The 22991-nt window shown below is 41.6% G+C and overlaps 1 protein-coding gene across 3 annotated transcripts in view; it reads left to right on the forward strand.

Annotated features, from left to right (window-relative positions):
• The window catches only part of AMOTL1 (angiomotin like 1), a 188692-nt gene that overhangs the window by 135834 nt on the left and 29867 nt on the right, over positions 1–22991 (forward strand). For all 3 annotated transcript variants that reach the window (XM_012000930.1, XM_012000931.1, XM_012000932.1), the window contains 2 exons: positions 6249–6393; positions 7626–7715. In XM_012000930.1, coding sequence (XP_011856320.1) covers positions 6249–6393; positions 7626–7715 — 235 coding nt within the window. The remainder of the gene's footprint in view (positions 1–6248; positions 6394–7625; positions 7716–22991) is intronic.

Genomic DNA, 22991 nt, shown 5'->3' on the forward strand with positions numbered 1-22991 from the left:
GATTCTCCTGCCTCAGCCTCCCGAGTAGCTGGGACTACAGGCGTGCACCACCATGCCTGGCTAATTTTGTGTCTGTGTGTGTTTTAGTAGAGATGGGGTTTCACCATGTTGGCCAGGATGGTCTTGATCTCCTGACCTCGTGATCTGCCCACCTCAGCCTCCCAAAGTGCTGGTATTAAACATGTACTTTTTATTGACCTATAGCATACATCTCTTTCTTGATTTTGATGCACATTTCCATTTTGAAAACTAAAATGGTTTAATCTCCCAGTGTCTCAATATTCCTGCACCAAGGATGGTTCTTAAAAGTTGTGGCCGAAAGGATTTTGATGACTTCTGGAAGAGGAGACAAATCAAAAGCTGTGTCCCTTCGTGAACTCAAAACTTTTTCAGTCCCTTGAATGTTATAAGTTGTTCTACAAGTACAGTAAGTTCTCACTTAATAACATCAATAGGTTCTTGGAAACTACAGTTTTAAGCAAAGCCAATTTTTTCCTCATCAACATCACAATGAAATGAAGTTGAAAACACTGATGTTATTTGGGGGCCTGCTATGTGTCATTTTACTTGAAGTTGCAGTTTCCAAGAACCTGTCAATGATGTTACGTGAGGACTTACTGTACTATACTAATCTGTCATATGTAAAACTGGAATTATCGATTCAAAACCTCAGATTTTGATGGATACTTGCCATGTTTATCACAAGTGGGATTGCTGTTCTTGACAACGAGTATCAAGAGACACAAGAGTTGCATGAACTTCGTGACGTATTGGGCCTTGCGTTCCTAAGGTCACCCTAGTCCCAGATCCTCCCTCATCCCCAGCTTTGTCACTCAGCGTTCTTAGCAGCTGCCTGAGCCTTACGTCTGGAGAGAGGGTGGTCAGATGAGGTGACAGCTTTGCTTCTCAGGGATGATAGCTGCCAGTTCTCCTGGCATGGATGTGACCCCTGTTTGGGGTAGGCCTGCTGCACGATGTTGTAGGATATGACCCCGCTATGCCCACAGTTTGATCCCATCTGAGTTCCTCGCAGCATTGAGAATGTTTTGGCCCTTGCAGAGATGCATTGTAAGGGCAGAACTAAAAATAGATGAATTTTTAATTGCAGAGTTTAGCCTATGCATACTGTGCCAGGAAAACAGCAGAAGAGAATGATTAAATTCAGAGACTGTCAAATCCCAGCCTAGATATGAAGACCCTATTTCCAAAGAGGCACAAGGTAGTGATTATCACTGTTAATGTTGGAATGATGGTCAAGGACCCCCAGAAAGAGCTTTTGTTTTCAGTCTTTCCTTTTGGTTAGGTTTTTTGCATTTTTTGCCTCCCAGTTTCTCTGAAACTTAATTAACGATGGAGTCTCTACCAGGGCCGGATTGTGGGCTGTTGAGTGGGTTGGCCTCGAAAGCCATCAGGGAATAGACGGGCATTTGATGGGAGAGGGCCAAGCATTAAGTTACCCCAGGCTTGCTTTAGTGAAGACCCTCTTTTGTGAGTGAAACAAAGGTGGCTTTGATTGGTCAGTCTGTGGCTTGCACAGCATGCCTTTCTTTGGTCCTGCGCATCCCTCAGTGTTGCACGTGAAGGTGCTCAGGGAAAAAACCAGTATCTGGAGCTTGGAATGGCTGAGATTTTCTCAGGGCCTTCTCTGTCCATTTGCTTATTTTCTGCTCTGCTTGTAGTTCTGTCTCTGGGACATCGAGTGTATTTCTGTGATTGCAGGGATTCTTACGGCCTGGCCTAAGAGCTCCCTGACACCTAGGCCAAAAAGGAGAATGAGAGCTGGGAAGGTAAACCAGGATTCCCCTCCTGCACTGTACTCAGAGTCTGAGCTGGTCTGGATAGTTTTTGTGTCAAACCAGCCTATCTAACCCTCCTGTATCTTTAACAAATATCAGAGGGTGCTTAAAATGTTCTGAACATGGAGAAATAGAAAGAAGAAGGTGTGGTTTTACTCTGAAGGAGTGTACAGTCAGAAATAAAAAGCTTCAGTCTTAAAATTCTTGAAATGAGTCTACTTCAACTTCCCATTCCTTAGTAATCCTTGTGTCATTCTCTGAAAGGAGGTGTTCATCTTTTACTTGAATGCTTCCAGAGAAGAGAAGCTCACTAATGGGTATACTACACTTCTGGAAAATGTAGTTAGGAAATACTTCTTTATGTTGAGTCAAAATCTGCATCTCAGCCGGGTGCGGCGGCTCACGCCTGTAATCCCAGCACTGTGGGAGTCCAAGGCAGATGGATCATTTGAGATCAGGAATTCGAGACCAGCCTGGCTAACATGGTGAAACCCCATCTCTACTTAAAAAAAAAAAAAAAAGAAAATACAAAAATTAGCCAGCCATGGTGATGCACCCCTGTAATTCCAGCTGCCCTGGAGGTTGAGGCATGAGAATCACTTGAACCCAGGAGGTGGAGTTTGCAGTGAGCCGAGATTGTGTCACTGCACTCCAGCCTAGGTGATGGAGTGAGACTGTCAAAAAATCAAAAACCAAAAAACCCTGCATATATTTAACTTCCTATATTTACTCATAACTCTGTCCTCTGCAACCATACTTGTTTATTCCCTTTTGTGTTGTTATAACTGAATATCTGAGACTGGGTAATTTATAAAGAGGAGTGATTTATTTAGCTCATGATTCTGCAGGCTGGGAAGTTTGAAAAGCATGATGCTGGTATCTTCTTGGCTTCCAGCAAGGGCTTTTATGCTGTGTCACAACGTGGCAGAAGGTCAAAGGGGAAGCAGACATGTATAAAGAGGCAAAACTTGAAGAGCGCGTCCTTCCTCATAACAACCTGCTCTCATGGGGACTAATCTATTCCTGCAAAATCCAATCTAATCTCACTGCTGCGAGAAAGGCACCAAGCCATTCATGAGGGACCCTCACCCATGACCCAAACACTTCCCACTAGGTCCCACCTCCCAGTGTCACCACACTGGGGGTCAAATTTCAACATGAGTTTTGGTGGGGACAAACCATATCCATAGCACGCACTGAAGGAGATTAGTCTTTCTCTACCATTACAGCTATCAGTTCTCATAGGAGTTACCTTGTTCTGAACTAAGACCCTTGTTTTTTCTCTAGGTCCCTTCTAAGCACATAACCATATGTCAGGTCTTGATTGTTTTAGGATTTGAGATAGTAAACTATATCGTGGTAGGGATCTTGAAGTTTCCTTTGACGGTATGCAGAGGGAAGTTCTTTGAGTAAAAGGAAAGAATGCATGATTCAGCGTCCAAGTCTGTCTGTAGAAGTTACACATTTAAAGATTAATTAGTCAGTATTTTGTTATGGGCAAGGCATAGTTCTAGGACAGTAAGAGCTATTCTACCCTCAAGGAGTTAGCAGTCGAATCAGAGCCGCAAAGTATAGATGCAGATTAGAATTCCAATGAGGGAAATACAACAGGTCAAATATACTATAAAATCATACCAAGGGAAGGGTCCCTGTGGGTGTAGTTAAGGAAGCATCGCTAGTTGTTCTGGGCTGGAAGCCCGAACACCACTCATGGTGGATGCCTCAAGAGTGTGTGGTACTCTCAGCTTCCCTGGTGACTTGAAGATACCCTTTGGTCTTGATGGGGACTGTTCCTGTGACATGCCCGGCTGTCTGAAAGCAAAGGCCACCTTTTATAGATAAAATCAGCAGAGAAGTGTGAGTGTGTCTGGGAGCCATCTCTTTGGTAAATAAAATTTGAAGACAGGATCATAATTCATGGTAAGGCTATGAACAGGATTTAGGACATACTGTCCTCTGTGCTGCTGCATTACCAGCGGTTCATGATATCTGTGGACGAATCAGAAAGGCCTTGTTGAAATGAGGGGACCAGGGAAGAACCAACTCTGGTATAAGGAGGCCTTTGGGAACATAAGGTGGTACCGAAAGGAGCCTTGGTTTTCTCAGCTCAGCTCTAGTTAGCTGCTGCTCAGCAGAAGCCCTGGTGCCCTCCAGCCTATTCATCAGCCTCTTCTCAGCCATATCCTGGCTGCTCTGTAACCTCTGAGGGTGCTGACCACAGTCTCTCTCATGTTTTTAAGTCTTTGGCTTCTAGGCTCCTACGGGTCCACTAGCTTCAGTCTTTTTCCCTGGTGCCCCTCCCCTCCTTTGGCGTGAATGCTTTTTTGGCCCTCTAATCTTCTGTTTATCTCCCTGAGTGGTCCCTGCTTTCTGATGTCATCTGTCATCTGTACATTGAGGACACCGCAGCCACTCTCCTGGCTTTTAGACTTGTATGTTCACCTCCTAACTGGAAATCTTCGCCAATATGTGCATCAGGTTCCTCAAACATGGTATCTCCAAACCCAGACTGGTTTTCTTTCTTTAGTGAGCTTGGTTCTCTTATAATCATTTATCTTGGTTAAGTCTCCTTACCCCATCTTCTAAGCTGTGAATGTTTATGTTGTACTTGCTTGCTTGCTTCCTTACTGTCTGCACCCAGTCACCAAAACCTGCTGATTCTACTCATTAGTGTCTTTGGAATTTGCCCTTTTAGTGTCATAGTTCAGGCCCTTGTCATCTGTCATTGAGCTATTTACATAAGCTTTTTACCTGGATATCTCTTCTACCTCCTCTCCCACAAACCCCCACCCTCCAACCCCATCTGTTAGTTTTGTCTCTATGAGAACTTGGATGAGATCAGAGTTAGAATCTTCCTTCCCCAGTACCTCTCACCCCCACTAAGCCTCCCCTGCCCATAATTTAAAGTCCTTCCTTTTGGCCCTACCTCCTGCCACTTCTACCTTGCCCTCATCCCTGTACTACCATTTCTCTGAAATATTTACAGGCCAACTTAAGACTCTTAGCTCCTAAAGACCAGGAATTGCCTTCCTTATTTCTGTATCCTTAGCATCTGGAAAAACACCTGACATGTAAGCAAACAATGAATATCTGTTTGGATATATATTATTTATAGGAGTCTGGGCAGGGACTTTCTGATCCGGGCAGTTGGGGCTCAGAAAAGAGGGTCCCTGGCTCCTGGTGCCATTGCTGTCCTGTGGAAGCACTGAAAACATGGCTCTGATCTGGGACCCAGTGAAGGGCGCTAGTGCTTTCAACCCCATCAGTTTTGCCTATGATTCTGACCTTAGCAGCATCTCATCAAGCATCCGTCCATGTTTGCAGGCACCCTCACCTGGTCTTTACCCTTTCTCTTGCATTTATGTTACATAACAATATAATGGGATTTGTTGATATCTACATAAAAACCAGACTGTTATATCAAACTCCTGTTAGAATAGAGCTACTTGTTATCAATTTATATGTGCCATAGATTAAAGGCTTCCCCAGTTAGTTTTTGATTTAGTGAAATATTTTTTTAAATGGTTTTAATTTCTTGGCTATCAATTGCTGAATATAAAGAGGTTTTCTGTGATTCTGTGATATATTTGTTTATGATTAGGTACATGTCCATTAATCCTTTTTTTTCTTTTTTTCTTTTTGTGAGATGGAATCTCACTCTGTTGCCCAGGCTGTAGAGCAGTAACATGATCTTGCTTACTGCAACCTTCGCCTCCCAGGCTCAAGCGATCCTCCCACCTCAGCCTCCCAAGTAGCTGGGGTTACAGGTACCCACCACCATGCCTGGCTAATATTTGTATTTTTAGTAGAGGCGGGGTTTCACCATGTTGGCCAGACTGTTCTCAAACTCCTGACCTCAGGTGATCCACCCACCTCGGCCTCCCAAAGTGCTGGGATTACAGGCCTGAGCAGTCTGCCATATAGATAATTTCATAGACAAAGGAATAAAAATACTAGGTAATGAAGCCTTTCCTCCAGTGGATTTTACGTTCCTTTGGGGACAGATAGGAGTGTCTCTGGAAAGTGCACTCTACTTGGAGTCTGGAAACTTGGGTTCTAATTATAGTCCTTTAGTTTTTTTGTACTTTACTATTTTCCTGATGTTAACTGGGAATAATCATAATAGCTATAAATTGCCATTAAAAGTGTAAGAGATTTAAGTTATGTTTAGATTTACCCCTTTCTGATATTGGTACAGAGGGACTTTTACAAGGTGACATCAGACAGTTCGGCCAGACTTGTGAGCCTGTAATTTACAGGATCCTAATGTAGTCTTTGGAGAGCAGGTGGGGGAGTGAAATCGATTATACAATTTGGTACACATGACACTTCAGATGCAGAAAGACTGCATTGAAGATACAGCCTTCACACTGCAATGTCTAAGAATCCGTTTTACCAGGACACCAGCATGAATGTCAAAGGTACCACTTTAATGCCAGTTCTTTCTTTTAGTTTGAAAAAGAACTTCAGAGAATTTCGGAAGCCTATGAAAGTCTGGTCAAGTCTACCACCAAGCGAGAGTCACTGGACAAGGCGATGAGAAACAAATTGGAAGGCGAGATTAGAAGACTTCATGATTTCAACAGAGACCTCCGAGGCATGTTTATTCATGTTCTCTCTACCTAAACCACCTGTGTAGCTAAAAGCACAACTTTGGGGCCAGAATGCTTTGCCACAGGTGCTAGTCTGCCTGTTGTATATTTCAACCGTCTGGGGAAGGGAGGAGGTGCTGAAAAAGCAGCATTGTTCTCTTCTGCCTTGTGGGTTGTATATTGCAGCATCGAGCTTTGGAAGTGACAGCCTGTATGCATGAGTCTGTTAAAGGAAGGGATTCTGTTTGTGGCTCCTTCTTGCTTTAAAAGTACTCAACCGCGATTCATGGTGGTGAGAATCTGAATGTTTGAAAAGATCAATGTTAGACGCACAACCCTTTCCACATGGGGCTGTCATTTGGTAGCGTGCTTTGAAAAGTAGCACTTAACTATTGCTAGGTGGACCATAGAAGACAGAGCTAGACATATTTTCCCTCGGGGGGAAAAAATCCCCACAGTTGTGAAATAAGTAGACAATAAACTTGCTGAAAGATAGGAGTCACCTGCTGTTGGATTTTGGCCATCTCCCATGTGCACAATGAGTTAACCTATAAATGTTACTTTACCTTCAGCCAAGCCATTTTCAGTTGCTTCATATGTCAAAACACTCCATGTCCTGGTAGTACCCAGTAGCTAGATCCCACCTTTTCTCTTGCTACAAACTCTTTTGGGTTGGGTGTCATCTGCATCCAGTGAATACTAGTTGAGTTGGATTATTTATTGAATAATGAAAGATTTACCAAGTGGTTTGAGCAAACATAGAAGTTGCTGTGTACAGTCTTCGTACATTAGGTCATTTTGACTTTTTTTGGTATTTGTTATTTTTATTTCTTTGATTCTAAGATACAGAGAGCTGTCACTGGCTAAAATATATAGGTGATGATCAAGATTAGACTAGGGCTGGGTTTGAGGCCAAGGAGACTGTCTTTGTGAACACTTCAAATCGGGTTTGCTGGCCTTGAAGGCAGTGAGGTGGTTTTTCTCAGCACCTGTCCCTAGCTGCATGCTGCTGGTGCACGTCATTTGTCTTTAGATCGCATAAAGACACTGTGGCGTCTGAAGCCTTTTCTTTTGATATTTTGGGACATAGTTACTGTCTGTCCCCAAGTTGTTCAGTTTTGAGCTCCTGCCTGAGCATCTCTTCCTCCCCAGCTCTTGGCACCTATTTCATTTCTTGGTTAAATGATGACTTCAATCCATATACATTTCTTTGTAATCATTTCCTCTTTGTTCATAGATCGACTAGAGACTGCCAACAGGCAGCTCTCCAGCAGGGAATACGAAGGGCACGAAGACAAAGCTGCAGAGGGGCATTATGCTTCCCAGAGTGAGTTTCCACTTATTTATTTATCTCAAAGTTTGTTTGTTTAAAAACGAGGGCCTGAGGGAAGAATCATATTAGTTTCAAGTGGGTTTTGTGCTGTTTGCTTTTAGTTTGTTAATTTAGCATACAACCTATTGGCCTCAGATGATGCCCTCCTAGGTCTACCCGAGACAAAGCTGAGGTCACTCTATGTTGCTTTAGTAATGTTTATTCTGTCCCTCTGACCTACAGTTTCTCTCTGTCTCTCTATAATACCCTTCAAGCAATAGCAACATCACAGCATGTCCTGGCACTCACTACTTCAGATAAGTTACAACCCTTTTTCTTCAGAAAATGGAAGGCGGCCTAGTGATGGGGTTTGGTTCTTTCTGGGGAGGTTTTGTCCTCGTGTAGGTTGTGGAGTTCTAGACTGGCTGCCCCTTGCCAGTGTGCAAGCTATCTGAGTGATCGCATTATATATCTCCATGTGTGACACTCATTTCCAGAAGTCACTGAGCCCACTTCAGCCAGGAATAATGAACAGTTGTTTGTAAGCCTTGATTTATTGGGAGAATATTTTATTAATTTTAGCAGAGGCAAATGATAGAATCAAATGGATTTTGAGAAACCATTGGTCAAGGTTTGAATTTCTACAGATTCATTGCACTAGCCAGAAACTTTAAAATCCAACTGTCTTTTTCTGAAAATTGAATTCATATCTATATCATAATTCTCAATGAGATTATGAGTAAGTGCTCACAAAGTTAAGACAATTTGGAACAACAAAAAGTAATGTATTCAGACACTAGCCATCTGTCTTATGATAGTGGTCTTCTGACGTGTGGGTTCCTCAATGCAGCCCTACATTTTAAAGACTGGAAAATAATTGGTTAAATTTTCTAATTTCAAATACTGTTTGGTTAGGTTTAACCTCCTGTGTGTCCCCCAGATTGATTCACGATTGCATTCTGGCTATTAATACTAGCTCTATTTTTTAAATTCAATTTTTTGCAAATGGACACTAATACTGTCTAGGGCTTTTGCCTGGGATACTTTTGTGGCCTCAGATGATTGGCCCATGTTCCAGATTCACATAAAAGACTATATCAGCACTTTGAATTGCTTGGTTTTGTAACAAAATTTATCTTATATCTCTTCCCGTGGGTGCAATAGATCTCACCTCGGTTTCATTTGAAAGGTGAATTGTCTTTACTACTTGCGTTTAGGATCGTGACACGTTCCTTCTGGATGACCGCATGCCTAGGTGTAGTTAGTGTCTTTGGCAGGTATGTCAGCAATGCCAGTGTTGTGCACTCTGTGGATACTTTGCCTTCTTGTCAGGGGACATAATTTGATCACTTAGTTCAGGTCAAAATGGAAAAACCAGTCAGTTTCACCTCATGGGCATTGTTCTGGCCTCCCAGCCAAGGTTAGTATGGAATAATGGAGTAATAGGGTTTAGTGCTGCGTGAACTCAGAAATGTTCTTCAGAAAGACTTTAACCTTCTGGCTAAAAGCTGAAACATCAATTATCAAGCAAAGAGGCCCTTCCAGCTTGACAGGGAATTATTTGTTCTGTGCAAATATGCTCCACTGTGTTCTGAAGGCAAAAACAAGAGACCAGAGGCATTTTTCAACTGCTTAAAGGATCGCAGTGTCGATATGTAGTGTAATTGAATCGAGGCAGAGCATTTGAAGCAGGTTTGGTAATGGTGACACCTAACCATTTTTCTTACACCTAATCTTTGCAGGACACTTTGTGCCTTCACAGCTTTATAATTATTTACATTAGTTTTTCCTCTCCTAGTGTGGCCAAGGGATGGACTCAAGATGTTATTTCAAATTTATAGTTAGGTTGTTTTCTTAGTGAGTTGTAAAAATTCTTTTATTAAGTAAATTAGCATGTCCCCCACATATATATGTCACAGATATTTTCTCCAGTTGTTTTTAATCTTTATTCTTTATTTTACAGAAGATGTTTTTAAGTGACTATATTTATGCCTTCTAGGTTTTCTGTCATGCTTAGAAATACTTGTTACCCTCCCAGGTTATAATAATATTCACCAATGTTTTCTTCAAATTGTGAGTATGATTTCATTGTTTCCAAGGCACATATTTAGGAAGCTAACTTGGGAGGCAGAACAGAGGAGAAATTCATGAGGGACTATCCTACAGGCAAGGAGACTAGTTAGCAGGTATTTCAGTACAGTATCTGGGGAGGAGATGGAGAGGTCATGAACTAAGCCAGTGGAAATAGCGAGGAAGAGTAGGGGACAGATAAACAAATGATAAATTAGTAGGACTTGGTTGACCAGTTGAATAATGGCAGTGAGAGAAAGGGATGTGACTGGAGCAGCTGGATGGATGATCACCCTTTACCAATAAAATGCAGCAGGAGGAGGTTGGGATTAGTTAATGACTTAAGGTTTGAACATATTCGTCATCTCACCTTGCAACCCAGAGCTCAGTGAACAGGTATAACAATAGGTGCAAAGATAGGCAGAAGGTTGGATGGTGCTCTCTGGCAGGCTTTCATTTAGCGTGTGGGTACAGAATGGCAGGCATGAATTACTGCCTCTCTTCCTAGTTATTAATGTGTTCCATTATCTGTGTATTGGTTCAGAAACCCTATTGTTAGAATAAATTTCAAACCCCTAGTGATTATAATTATAAATATTGCCCACTTAAGGGAAGCCATCCTTTTCGAGTGAGTTTTTTGGAATTCTAGCACTTGGTTAAAAGAAAGGCAAGACTGCAATAAAAGTTGTATCTCGGGCCGGGCGCCGTGGCTCACGCCTGTAATCCCAGCACTTTGGGAGGCCGAGGCGGGTGGATCATGAGGTCAGGAGATTGAGACCATCCTGGCTAACACGATGAAACCCTGTGTCTACTAAAAATACAGAAAATTAGCCGGGCGTGCTGGTGGGCGCCTGTAGTCCCAGCTACTCGGGAGGCTGAGGCAGGAGAATGGCATGAACCCAGGAAGCGGAGCTTGGAGTGAGCCAAGATCACGCCGTTGCACTCCAGCCTGGGTGACAGAACAAGACTCCGTCTCAAAAAAAAAAAAAAAAAAAGTTATATCTCAGGGTAATACATACCAAGAAGTCAAAGTTAGGTTGTGAAGCTCTTGCCAGCCACCTTGGCAATGGGAGAGTCAGAGGGAAGGGGGAAGTAGAGAATAACATGCTCAGCTTTTCTGCTAGGTGTTCACACAGAGGCTAGGCATCCAAGTCTAAGAACACTCAACCGACTCTTGCAGTTCAAGCAGCAGGTGGGACTTGAAAGATCTCCCAGTTAATAGAGGGAAGAAGTCCTTCCTGGCCAGATTTAAACATTTCCCTCTGCTCAGGGTAGTTTTCTTCTAAAAACTGAACTCTGCTCTTAAGTTGGAGTTTTATGAAGGCCTTGGTGGACTGCCTGGGTAATGACTACTTAATTCTAAAGACTGAAGTGGACATGAAACAGGCTCATTGTGTTCCTCCCAGTCATGAGATTTGTCTATACCAAAAATCTTGAGGAATTAAGTGCTTAGGAGCTTGATGCCCTTGAGGAATGTTTTTCCCCTGTCACCTCATGGTATTGTAACATTCTCTTTGGAGGAATTCAACTTTTTGTTTGTCTGTGAATTTTCTGGTCTTGCTTGTTTGTTTTTCCACATGTTTTTATAGCTTATAGGATGGTGATGTCAAAGCCAAATTGCTCCTGAAAACCAGGGCCTCTAGCCCTCCTGTTTGGTCTGGCTGTGAGAAACTCGGGCTTCTTTGTGCCTCAACTTAACTAAGGTTCTCATTTTTCCCATTTGTCACATACACACATGCACACCAGAGGCAGGTTACTGTCTGCTAAAGGCAGAACTCCTGGAAATACCTCTTACCATTCTTAGCTGTGTCTTCTCAGTCACAGAAACTTTTTGAAACTGTTTCTTTCTGAAAATGGATAGCTCTGCAGAATTCCCATCAGCTCTAGGCCAGAAAGCGAAAAATAAAACATTAGATGTGAAGAAACTGGTAGAAATGAAATTTCATTTTATTGGGGTTTTTAAATAGATATGTTGAAGCTTTGTCGTGTTCTTGAATTGAGTGGGACCTGATTAGCTCTGGCATGTTTGTGTTATTCTGGAATAAACCCAAGTCATGTTTAAAGGTTGCACAAGAGCCTATCTCCACCGCTTTGGGATTTGCTGGGCACTGCAGGTTTCACATATCTGGTTAAACTCAAGTTTGTATAAGTTAAGATTCTGGCTGTTAAATGATGCACCTCTCATCATTTAACAAGAAGATTTCTTGGACATTCAATGATTTGTTTAAAACAACATACTGAAGAGTCACGAGTGTAAATGAGTCCGAACTATATGCATTTGATTTCCCTTAAAATTCTTGTGGGTTTAAAAATTAACTGGAAAAAAATGTGTTGGACCATATTGTTTTAAAAATAATAATTTGCTGTTTTCAGTGTAGCCGGCAATCATCTTACCCTTGAATCTTATTTTAGCTATTTTCGTTTTCTGTCTCTTATAGAACCTAAAAAGAGACTAAAATAATTTCCTAAAAGAAAATCCCTCCTGGTTTTTGTATTTCTATAAGGTCTTGTGTGAACCACGGATCAGAAATTAAAATGACATAAACATTTATTCTGTTGACCCACATAGAGCATAAGGAGATTATTCTGAATCCTCATTAGGTTTCATTACATCAGATGCTGTGGGTTTCTATCAAGCATCATTAGGAAGGAAGGATAGATGTTGTCACATGTGAACACACTGATTTACCGCCTCTCATGGGCCAACCAGCACTAGTGCTTGCAGCTCCTCCTGACTCTGGGCTCCTTGGGGCGAAGCTCCTGTTACAGCACTTATTCTGCAACCTGTAAGGTCATGATTTATTTGGGTGACACTCCACTAAATGGGAGAACTGTAGACTTTCTTTACCAGTATTCATCCCCCACTAAAACCCCTTGCATCTTCATGTACCTGGCATCCAATTAATGTTTATTGAGAGAATGAATAAAAGTGGAAAATCCTAGTGACAATAGGCTTGAAATTATCTTTATGTAGCGTCAGTATAAAAATATTCTTTTAAACTCAATGTTCCAGTCATGTTGAGAGAAACCCCGGGTAATCCTCTGTTATTTCAAGACTTTAGGGCAAAATTATTAAACAAACTACTATCAGAATAAAAGCAATTTGAAAATAGCTGAATTTCTTTTTCTGCATTCTTTCTTCTTTTTTTTTTTTTTTTTTTAAGAATAGAAGAATATCCAGATAATGGGAGTCTTTCATTATTAAGAACAATAGTATTTCTCAAGAAAGGTGATGCTAGTATAGTCCATTTTTGGCTCCTTTAACTTCTCATTTACCCTGCTGTGGATATGATGGAGGTGAGAATTGGTCTGGCATATAAAGGTTTTGGTAACCACTGGCCAGGTGCTCACACTGACCAATCCATAGACCATGCTGGACACTGCAGATCTGCACCATGGGCAGAGGGGAAGGATTGTCCAAGAAGCCTGCCAGGGTGACATCATTTTGATCAAGAAAGTTGTCTTAACTGATTCTCCTGAGAGATGACCCTTACATATAGTAGGACTATGCAGTTCTAAAATCAAAGTTTTGTAGGTCCAGGCTCCAGCAAATTGTCTTGGATCAGCTGCCACATCTCCTGAGGCCTGGTGTCTTACTAACAGTCTCAGAGACCTGAAGTTAGATGGTTAATCTGCCTGCACCTCTATTTCCTTTAAAGTAATAGAAGAATGAATCTTCCAGTTTAGCCACCAGAGCTCTGAGGACTAACCAGTGATAGGAAATGTGAAGCAGAGTTTATAAAATACATGTATTCTGCAACACTTCTCCCTGCCTTCTTGCATCTATTTTGGCATGCACCTTCTCCAGAAGGACCTGCCAACTTTCAGGGTAGGAGAGTGGGACGTGTTCCCAAAGAATGCCTGCATGGTTTATTGAGCCTTACTGACTTTGGAAAGCAAAGCATGTGAGTGCTTAAGCCCACTTGATCAACCTTGACAGGCAGCACTGAGAAACTTCAAACCTACATGACAACCAGAAGCGCGCACAGCCTGCAGGGTATCTGTTTATGTTCAATCAAATCTCCTGCCCAAGTGTGAAAATTAATGTTACTCAATTTAGGCTCAAATTAAGCTCTGATTTGCCATGCTTAAAGAATGGAGCTGATTGAAGAAGTGCCTCTTGGTCACGTGTTGATGTCTGGCCTTTAACAACTAAACATGGGTTATGATTTTCACGTTGTTGGTTTTAAAATTATTTATTTGCTTGGCTTTCCTGTTATATATAAGGCTGAAAAATTAAGCATCTTAAACTTTTCAGCATTCCTTGCACTACATAGCCAGATAGATGGATGGAGTAAGCACAAACTGGAAAACATACTGAAATCCATTTGCATTTCTTCTGGCATCAGGGAACCCTTGCTTTCCCTAACAATTCAGAACCAAGAAACCCATGTTCAGGCCTAAGCTTAAATTAAATGGTAGTTGCTTAGGGAGGAGTTCCTGAGACACAGTTAGATCTTCCTTTTATATACTCCCCCAGCACTGTGTACTTTTTTCCACTGTAAACACTCATCACAACTATAAATAAATATAAATAAGTAATTGTTTGGATAATCCTTTTCTATCTTCCCCAACTAAACTATACACACCATAAGGGGAGGGGCCCTGCCTGTCATCTTCACATTAGAGTCCCAATCATTGTATGTTCAGAACCTGGCATAGTGCCTGGCACTTAGAGGCATTTAATAAATATTTGCTGGACGTCGAATGAAATGATCATTATCATTGATTCAAGCAAACAGTCATATAGGCTATCTACTATCAACTCACTGTATTTTAGGCCGCAAGTCAGCAAACTCTTTCTGTTAAGGGCCAGCTGGTAAATATTTCAGGCTTTGAGAGCCACAGCTACTCAACTCTGTCCCTGTAGCCCCAAAGCCACCATAGATGATCATAAACAAATGGGTGTAGCCATGTTCTAATAAAAACCCTGTTTACCAAAACAGGCTGTGGGCTGGGTTTGGCCTGCAGGTCATACTTTGCCGACCTCAATTCCAGGAACTAGTCATGGAAAAGGGAGAAGAAGGAACCGTAACAAAAGGAGAAAATATTGAAGGAGGATGCAAAATAAAGAACTTTAAAAGTATTCCCTAGATCTTTGTAAATTGCCTTAATGTGTAAATCAAGATATAATTGTTATTTTCTGTCTTAATCCCACATCAGGGGAACATAATTATTATCATTTTAGAAAAACAGAGAAAACTAAGACACAGAAATGCAGTCAAAAATTTTAGTTACCCAGTGAGGATTCAAAATTAGCTAATGATGGAGAAAGGGCGGGGCAGGACTAACCCTGTGGTTAGCCATGATAGTTAATCGGCTGGGTATTGAGGTCTTAGGGGTGCCTCTGCCAGTGGTTCCATAAATTCTCACCATAAGCATCCTACTGTGAAATGAGGTCTGCAGATCTGGATATCAGATTTGGAGAGTACCTTAAAGGTTACAAGTGTGGTTACCAGCAATGCACGTGTCTTCAGAACCAGAGCCCACTAACCAGCCATCTGATGGCCGCCACCAGTGTCCGTGTCTTTGGAGGCTGTGGAGCTGCTGGTTACAAGTGTATGCTCAGGTGGAGTTGCAGGTTTGCTCCCCAGTTTCCATCCTTCGGGTCCTACCTGGTTCAGGCCAGCCCGGCTGTGGTCATTTAACAACGGTAACAGCTGCCAACACTAATTGAACACTAACTGAGCACTTACTGTGAGCCAAGCACTCCGCTAGCCCTCACAGGTACATTGTCTCTTTTACTGTTCCAAACAAACCTTTGAGGTAAGTATTGCAGGTATTTTACAGATGGAGAAATTGAGGCCCAGGAAGATTAAGTAACTTGTCCATGGTCATACAGGCTGATAAAGTGAAGCAGATAGATTTTGAACCTAAGTCATTCGATTCTGGAGCCCAAACTCATACTGAACTGCCGTGGGGAAGCCATCTCCTATGGACCAGGCAAGTGGAGAGATATTAGAATGTGAGAGGTGGCAATGTTGAACTCCTGGTGGCTTTAGAGCTCATTAGTGTAGCGTTCACATTTTGCAAAGAAGAAACTGCAGCCAGAGTGAGCAAGTGTTTAATGGCTAAACCACAACTAGAATTAGGACCTCCGTTTTCTTATTTTTTCCTTCCCCTTTTCCAGAAGGTCAATTCTGTCGGCTCTGGGATTGACCAAGGATTTCATGATTTTACACTGCGAAGGATCCTGGATGGTAAATGAACAAAGTTTTTATACCAGAAAATTTTTATACTAGAAGACTTACTTGGTTGCAAATTATTTAGCCCAGTGCTGTGACTTAATACTAATGTGTTCAGATCTTCTCAAGTGAGTTCCAACTACTGGAATTAACATTCTGCGCCTTTGGTTTTTACATCTATCTTTGAACTAGAGCCAATTATAATAAAAGGTCTTGTTGGATAATTCAGTATATCCTCTTCAGATACCCCCTGCCTCAGATTTATTTCCTTGAGACCAGAATAGAGCTTAGAGTTAAGAAAGAAAGAGAGAAAGAGAGAAAGAGAGAAAGGAGAGAAAGAGAGAGAGAGAGAGAAAGAAAAAGAAAGAAAAGAAAGAAAGAAAGAAAGAAAGCAAGCAAGCAAGCTTTCTCAAAATGTCTGTGAAGTCAAACTTTATTCTCTGGATGATAAAAATTAAAAAATAAGCAGAATACAACGAGTAACTCTGTGGTGTGGTTTCTTACAATTAGTTTTCAAAACTATTTTTAGTTCATGAATTATAGTGAGAGCCTACAGCTGTATCTTAATGGATTCAGAGAACTTTTGAGGGGACAAAGTGTTTGTTTTAAGTCCAGAAAATTTGGTCTTAGACCATTAAAAATAAGCTTGCATCTGTTACTAATTTTCTTTTTGCTTACAAAGACTGGTTTGGTAGAAAGAAGGGAAAAAAAGGAATCTATTCAAAGCAAGTTGCAAAAATGACAGTGGGAGGGGTTGCAGAAGTTAAAAGAAGAGAAAGAATATAATTGTAGACAACGCATTTCTTTATCCCTGATCAGTCCTAGCATAAACAACTTTTTCCGCCAGATGTAATGATTTCCCCAGCATAACTTCTGTCTTTGGGGCAAGCTTTGGTTAAGCCATATTTGCCATTCAGAGGGGCCACTTAAAAACATATATATATATATGTATATATATATACACACACACACATTATAATAATGCCTTAGTTAAAACAAATATAAGTATATACATGTTATATACATATTATATATATACCTAGATTTGTTTTATACCTAAATTGACTTTAATTAAGACATTATTTACATCCAATAAAATTTACACTTTTAAATGTCCTGTATCTTGAAATGTAACAATGAGCACAATCAAGGTACATAATTTGTATAGCTAGTATGGCTTCTCTTCACCTCTGTAAGCCAGCTGCTACTCCCCACCAGAAACTGTCTGCTTCTGTTCACATTTTAACACCTTCTGATCATTATTCTTTATATTATGGCCAGGTTTTATGGTTGTTCTCTGCACAGGAGCCAAGTCGTCTAGGAGGGTCTTACTTTGTCATATCTGCGATTAGAAGTGTCAGTTTTTTATATTAAGAAAAGAGAAGGCAAGGCCAGGCATGGTGACTCACACCTGTAATCCCAGCACTTTGGGAGGCTGAGGCGGGCTGATTACTTGAGGTCAGGAGTTCGAAACCAGCCTAGCCAACACCACGAAACCCCATCTCTACTAAAAATACAAAAATTAGCTGGGCATGGTGGCATGCACCTGTAATCCCAGTTATTCTGGAGGCCGGGGCGGGAGAATCGCTTGAGCCCAGAAAGCAGAGGTTGCACTGAGCCGAGATGCCACCACTGCACTCCACCCTGGGCCACAGAGCCAGACTGTGTCTCAAAAAAAGAAAGAAAGAAAAAAGAAGGCAAAAAAGCCCTTTTCTTCAGTGGTGGTTACAAAAAGTTTAAATCTTCAGGTTTGATTTAAAATGGAATTACGAGTATATGTATAGTCAAAACCAAGAGCCCTGTGCATCCTATATTTATGTGGCATTATTATTCATTGTCTAGTTTGTTTTTATGCTGTCAGCAGTGCTGTCGAAGTAGCAGTACTTTTTTATTTCAGGTAAAACAAAATAAAGTGAAAGGTTGAGCAGTACATTTGGAAGCTGAGCTGGATGAATGGGTGTCTCCTCAGTCAAGCAAGTTTGTAAACTGCATATGTAATAAGCTTGGGTGGGTAAAAAAACCTGTGAATTATACCTAAATGTGTAAGCACAATTTCCAGAAGTAAAATGCAATGTGAAGAATGACTAGATCAGAGAAAATTGTATTTCAGAGAACTTTTACAGGTAGAGAGTAAAGTAAATATTTTACCAAATCGTACTTGAGATATCTTACTTTTGATGCTTTAACTCACTGTGGGTTCTGGATAAGAGCAATAGATAAATTATATAAAATAATAAAAATTTTATAACTATGTTAAGACAAAAATGTGTTGTTTTCCTATATTAGACCAATAGAGGATTCTGTGGTTAGGCTTTGTTGCTTTCCAGTAACAAGTATTTGGAAACTGTTTTAAAGACTCAGTTAGAATTTGATTATATACCAACAGCATCCTCTTATTCAATAAACTGTTGCCTAAACTTATATTTCTTCACATATAAGACACATCAGTTATGTTAGATCTTTAAAGTCCTATCAAGATAGAAGGGTTTCGACGCACTGTGAAGGCAGACAGCTCAGTCACTATGAAGACATCCAGTAGGAAAAATGAGACAGACACACGTCAGTCACTGGACCTGGAGTGCAAGGCAGAATGTGGCAAGGACCTGTTAGAGAACCACACTCAAAAGAACCCCCACCTCAAAAAGAAAAGTGGGTTGGGGGAGAAGCCTGTAGCCTTTAGGGTGGGCCTTGAAAAGTAATTAACAGTTTAGAAGAATTTTGCTGTACAGCACTCTGTCAACAGGGACATTGCTATTCTTTTACATTTAGGCAACAGAGTTTGATTAAATCCATTGCACTTTAGGCTTTACCTCATTTTCCCATATTATCCCTCTCTCCGGAAGATTTCTTCCCCACATTTTAACAGAAGCCATTTCCACAAATCTTTATCTCTTTTGTAATGACTAAACTAGTAGCTTTCAAACTCAGAACTCTTGTTCAGATAGTGTGGAAGTGTAATACGTAAAATGCAGGACAGCTGAAGAAATTTCTGGCTGAGATGGGTTCATCTTCAGAATTCCTCTCCTTCCCACTTGGCCACAGCGTCTCTTCTCTTCCTTCCCTCCCTTCCCTCTCCCTCTCCCGGGGCTCTGCAGAACAGTTTGGTTTGAATTCCCCTTCTTAACTTTCCTTATTACAGAACTCATTTAAAAACACTCCACTGTCTCCGCCATTTAAAACCAGCCCTCGCTGGAGTGTTCCTGTTTGTGAATAGACCCACTTAATCACTCAACTTGCAGCCTGTGTATCCAGCCGCCTGGCAGAACCCTGGTAATCTGCACCAGAACTCAGGGACAGCAGAAAGCTGAAGACCCTTTCCCCAAATAACAAGGCTCCTTACCCAAGAAACCATCAGCAATTTTAAAAAGATAACAAAAAATCAAACCAGCGACTTCTACGGTCAACGTTGTATCATATTACTTTTCTGTTTGTGAATTCATGTGTGGCTGTAAAAAGTAGATCGTGTTTCATGTTGTTTTGCATCAAATAAGCCTCATGTGAATAGATCACTCGTATGTGTTTGCAAACAGTGCTCTTTTTGGATTCTACTTTTTTGAGTCTTTCTATGTTCATCAGTTCGACTCAAACTGGGGTGAGGAGGTGGGGGCAGATGTTAAGAAGGGGCACTTGAGTGTGGAGTATCTTTGAGGCAGAAGGAACCTAAATAGTTTTGTAGACAGTAATGTAAATGAAATATCTTCCTATTGTCTTTCCACACCCACAACCTCAGAAAAAAACAAATTACCTTTGGTATCAACAAGGACTGTCTAATAAATCTGACCCTTCAATTACTCTATAAATTGTAGCTGTCCCTTGAAATAGAATCCTCTCCAACATCTGTTTAGTATTATCAGATATGGTGCCAGGGACCTTGGAGCTGAGGGATCACTGAGGAAGAAGAAATGGAGGAGAAACATTAGGGAGGGATAATGTGGCAGATAATTATTTGGACATCTTTTCATAAGAGGATTTCATTTCAGCAGCATTGTGGAGAAGCTTCTAGTTAACAGAATTGATGCCCTTGGTGTTGATCAGCACTGGACTAGCTGGGCAGATAGCAGGAAACTTGTCTATGTCATAGAGCATTCCAGGTTAGGAAGCATTGGCCTCTTCACACAGGTTCATTTTCTGAGTGAACCGCCAGTGCTGGACTTGGGGCTCCAGCATGGTACATAGAGGGCCTGGACATTGTTGTACATGGCTCCCCTCAGTCTTCCTACTCGGCCTCTCCTTTGTGGCTTCCTCTCTCGTAAGGCCCTTTAAGCTGTCTTCACTCAGAGACTCCCAGAGACTGTACCTCTAAAATCAGTCATTGGCATTTCTGAGGTTCATTGTTGTGCCTGCCTCCTCCTGCTTTAACTCTGTCACCACCACCACCTCTTCCCACATCCAAGAACCTTCCTCGAGAAGTGCCAGAGAGATACCTGACTCTCCAGAAGCAGGTGCCAAAATGGGCTAGTTATGTATCATTATGGGGGTATTTGGAATTTGGAGCTTGAACAGAATTAGCTTGGCCTATTTTTATGCATTCATACGCCTCTCTCTCTCTCTCCTCTCTCTCCTCTCTCTCTCACTCTCTCTCTGAGAGATCCAAACCCCCCCAACCCAGTTGGTTAAGGATCAAACCTTGATTCCAGCTGAAAAAGGAACAGAATACTGTCTTAGTTCATTTTCTGCTGCTGTAACAGAATACCACAGACTGGGTAATTTACAAACAATAGAAGTTTATTTGATTCATAGTTCAGGAGGCTGGCAAGTCCAAGAGCATGGTGCTGGCACCTGGTGAGGGCCTTGTGCTGCATTATTGCATGGCCAAAGGGCGGAAGGCAGAAGTGATCCCATGAGACAGAATCAAGCAGAACTCATTTTTTAAGTGAGTAGCCTATTCCCACAATAACCAACCTACTCCTACAGTAACAGCATTAATTAATTCATGAGGGCTGAACCCTCATGGCCTAATCGTCTCTTAAAGGCCCCACCTCTTAATACTGTTACAGTGGGGATTAAGTTTCTAACACAAGAAATTGGGGGGACCATATTCAAACCATAGCAAACACCTATCTTTTACTTACCAAGCACTCCAGTGACTTAGACACTCCTTAATCAAGCAGGCAGTAGCTGGACTCCTCTATCTCTCCAGTTACGTGGGGTAGGGAAAAACTTCTCAAAAATTCATTGTATCAGAAAACCATAGAAATGAATTCCTATGTAGGAAGTACTGGCTTACAGGTTTGCTGTCCTCAGAAGCCCCAGCCGTAAGTGGGAGCACTGAATTTGAAGCTGTAGCACAGCACATAGAGCCCTGACCTTATACACACATCCACCCTCAGTATTTCCTAACAGAAGTGGCTAAGACGGTAGAACGGGGTCTTCTGTCCCACGGTTCAGCTGGCAGTTAGGCTTAGTGCTCAGATAGTAATCACAGAAACAGTGTCAGCAGGGTGTCCACTTGGAACCTTACCCAGAAGTGACAAAAAAGAAGGGTAAGACAGAAAGGGGACATCTTTGAATTATTGGACCTATTTCTTTCTACCAGTTGTGTTCTTTCCTCAAGCAAGGGAGACACAAATGGGACCACCATTCGACATTGTACAAGTGTCATAGCTTGCTTTGCTTCAGTTTTCTATTTGTCAAATGGGGCTTATGGGAGGATTATATGTTTTAAAGCTCTTGGAACAGTGACTGGGACATGGTAAGTCCCCAGGAATGTATATTAGCTCTTGTTGTGATTTATCAAGTATTAGTATTATGTGCCAAGTCCTGTGGTAGGCATTTTACTGATACTTATTTTAATCCTCACCTGCAGTTCTGCAAAATAGATCTTGTGAGTTTCATCTGAGGAGATGGAGTCTCAGAGAGGTAAAGTCATGTGTCCAAGGTGAGCTGCTGTGCGAAGGTGCCAAAATCAAACCAGGTCGGCCTGGCCACAAAGCCTGTGCCATCGCTGTGCTTAAGAGTAAACAGTGTATGAGCAGACATCCTTCTATGTAAATGGGACGAGAGCCATCAAGCTAAACAGCTCCCTACGCCACACAGTTCAGGGTAATTCATATCCACTGAGTAAACAGACCATTCTGGGCAAGAATTCCCTTGTGTCAACTTGCCTGTTCTAGGAATTCTCAGTATATATATTGGAGCCCTACCAAAAATTCATCACGAGACTTGTCTTTCTTGAGATCCATCTGAAGAGGCTTAGCTAATAAACTGAAGGACCTTCTTATGAGGTGGTTTCACTGTGGGACTGTCCCTTGTTATCTCCCAAAGGATGACTCCTCTGAGTGAGTCTGATACACTTCATGGTCCCCATGTCTCCAAGAGTTGGGGAGCATAGCTAGCCCACCTTGTAGGCTGACTGCCTTGAAACCCCATCTTGTTCATTCCCTGCCCTGGGTTAGTTGTCCTTCCTGTGTTCTCACAGCACCCTGTGCCTGCATCTGTTAGAGCACCTTGTCACATTGCCTTTGCCCACGTCTTTGCATCTTTTCCCACCAGATCAGGTACAGAATGCTATATCCTACTCACCTCACAGCCCCAGAATTTATCATACTTCCTGTAACAACAATAATAACCGCAGTGTTATCAAAGTTGACATTCATTGGGAACTTACTGTATGCCTTTTGAAATAGGTACTATTGTGATGCTTACTTTAAAGGCAAAGAAACTGAAGCACAAAGAGATTTGTTTACTACCCTAGTCACAGAACCATAAGTGGAAGAGCTGGGTATGAACCCAGGCAGTTTGATTCTAGACCCATGCTTTTAACCAGTACTCTGATGCCTCTGTGTAGTAGATGCTTCATTAGTTAATATTTGTAAATGGATACACATGTGAATGTAATTGCTATGTTTTCAGAGATATATGACCTGTGACATAACTTATATCTGTGCAATAGTAAGCTATGTTGTAATGGATCTCTTCTATCCCTATGCGTGCTTGGAGAGGAGGAGCAGTACAGGGCCGTGTTTGTGAACACACATTAGATATAAATGCAACTTCTATTTCTGCCATTGATGATCATCACCTCTGTGGGCAAGTT

Source organism: Mandrillus leucophaeus, unplaced genomic scaffold, assembly GCF_000951045.1.
Source record: "Mandrillus leucophaeus isolate KB7577 unplaced genomic scaffold, Mleu.le_1.0 Scaffold643, whole genome shotgun sequence".
Taxonomy (NCBI): Eukaryota; Metazoa; Chordata; class Mammalia; order Primates; family Cercopithecidae; genus Mandrillus; species Mandrillus leucophaeus.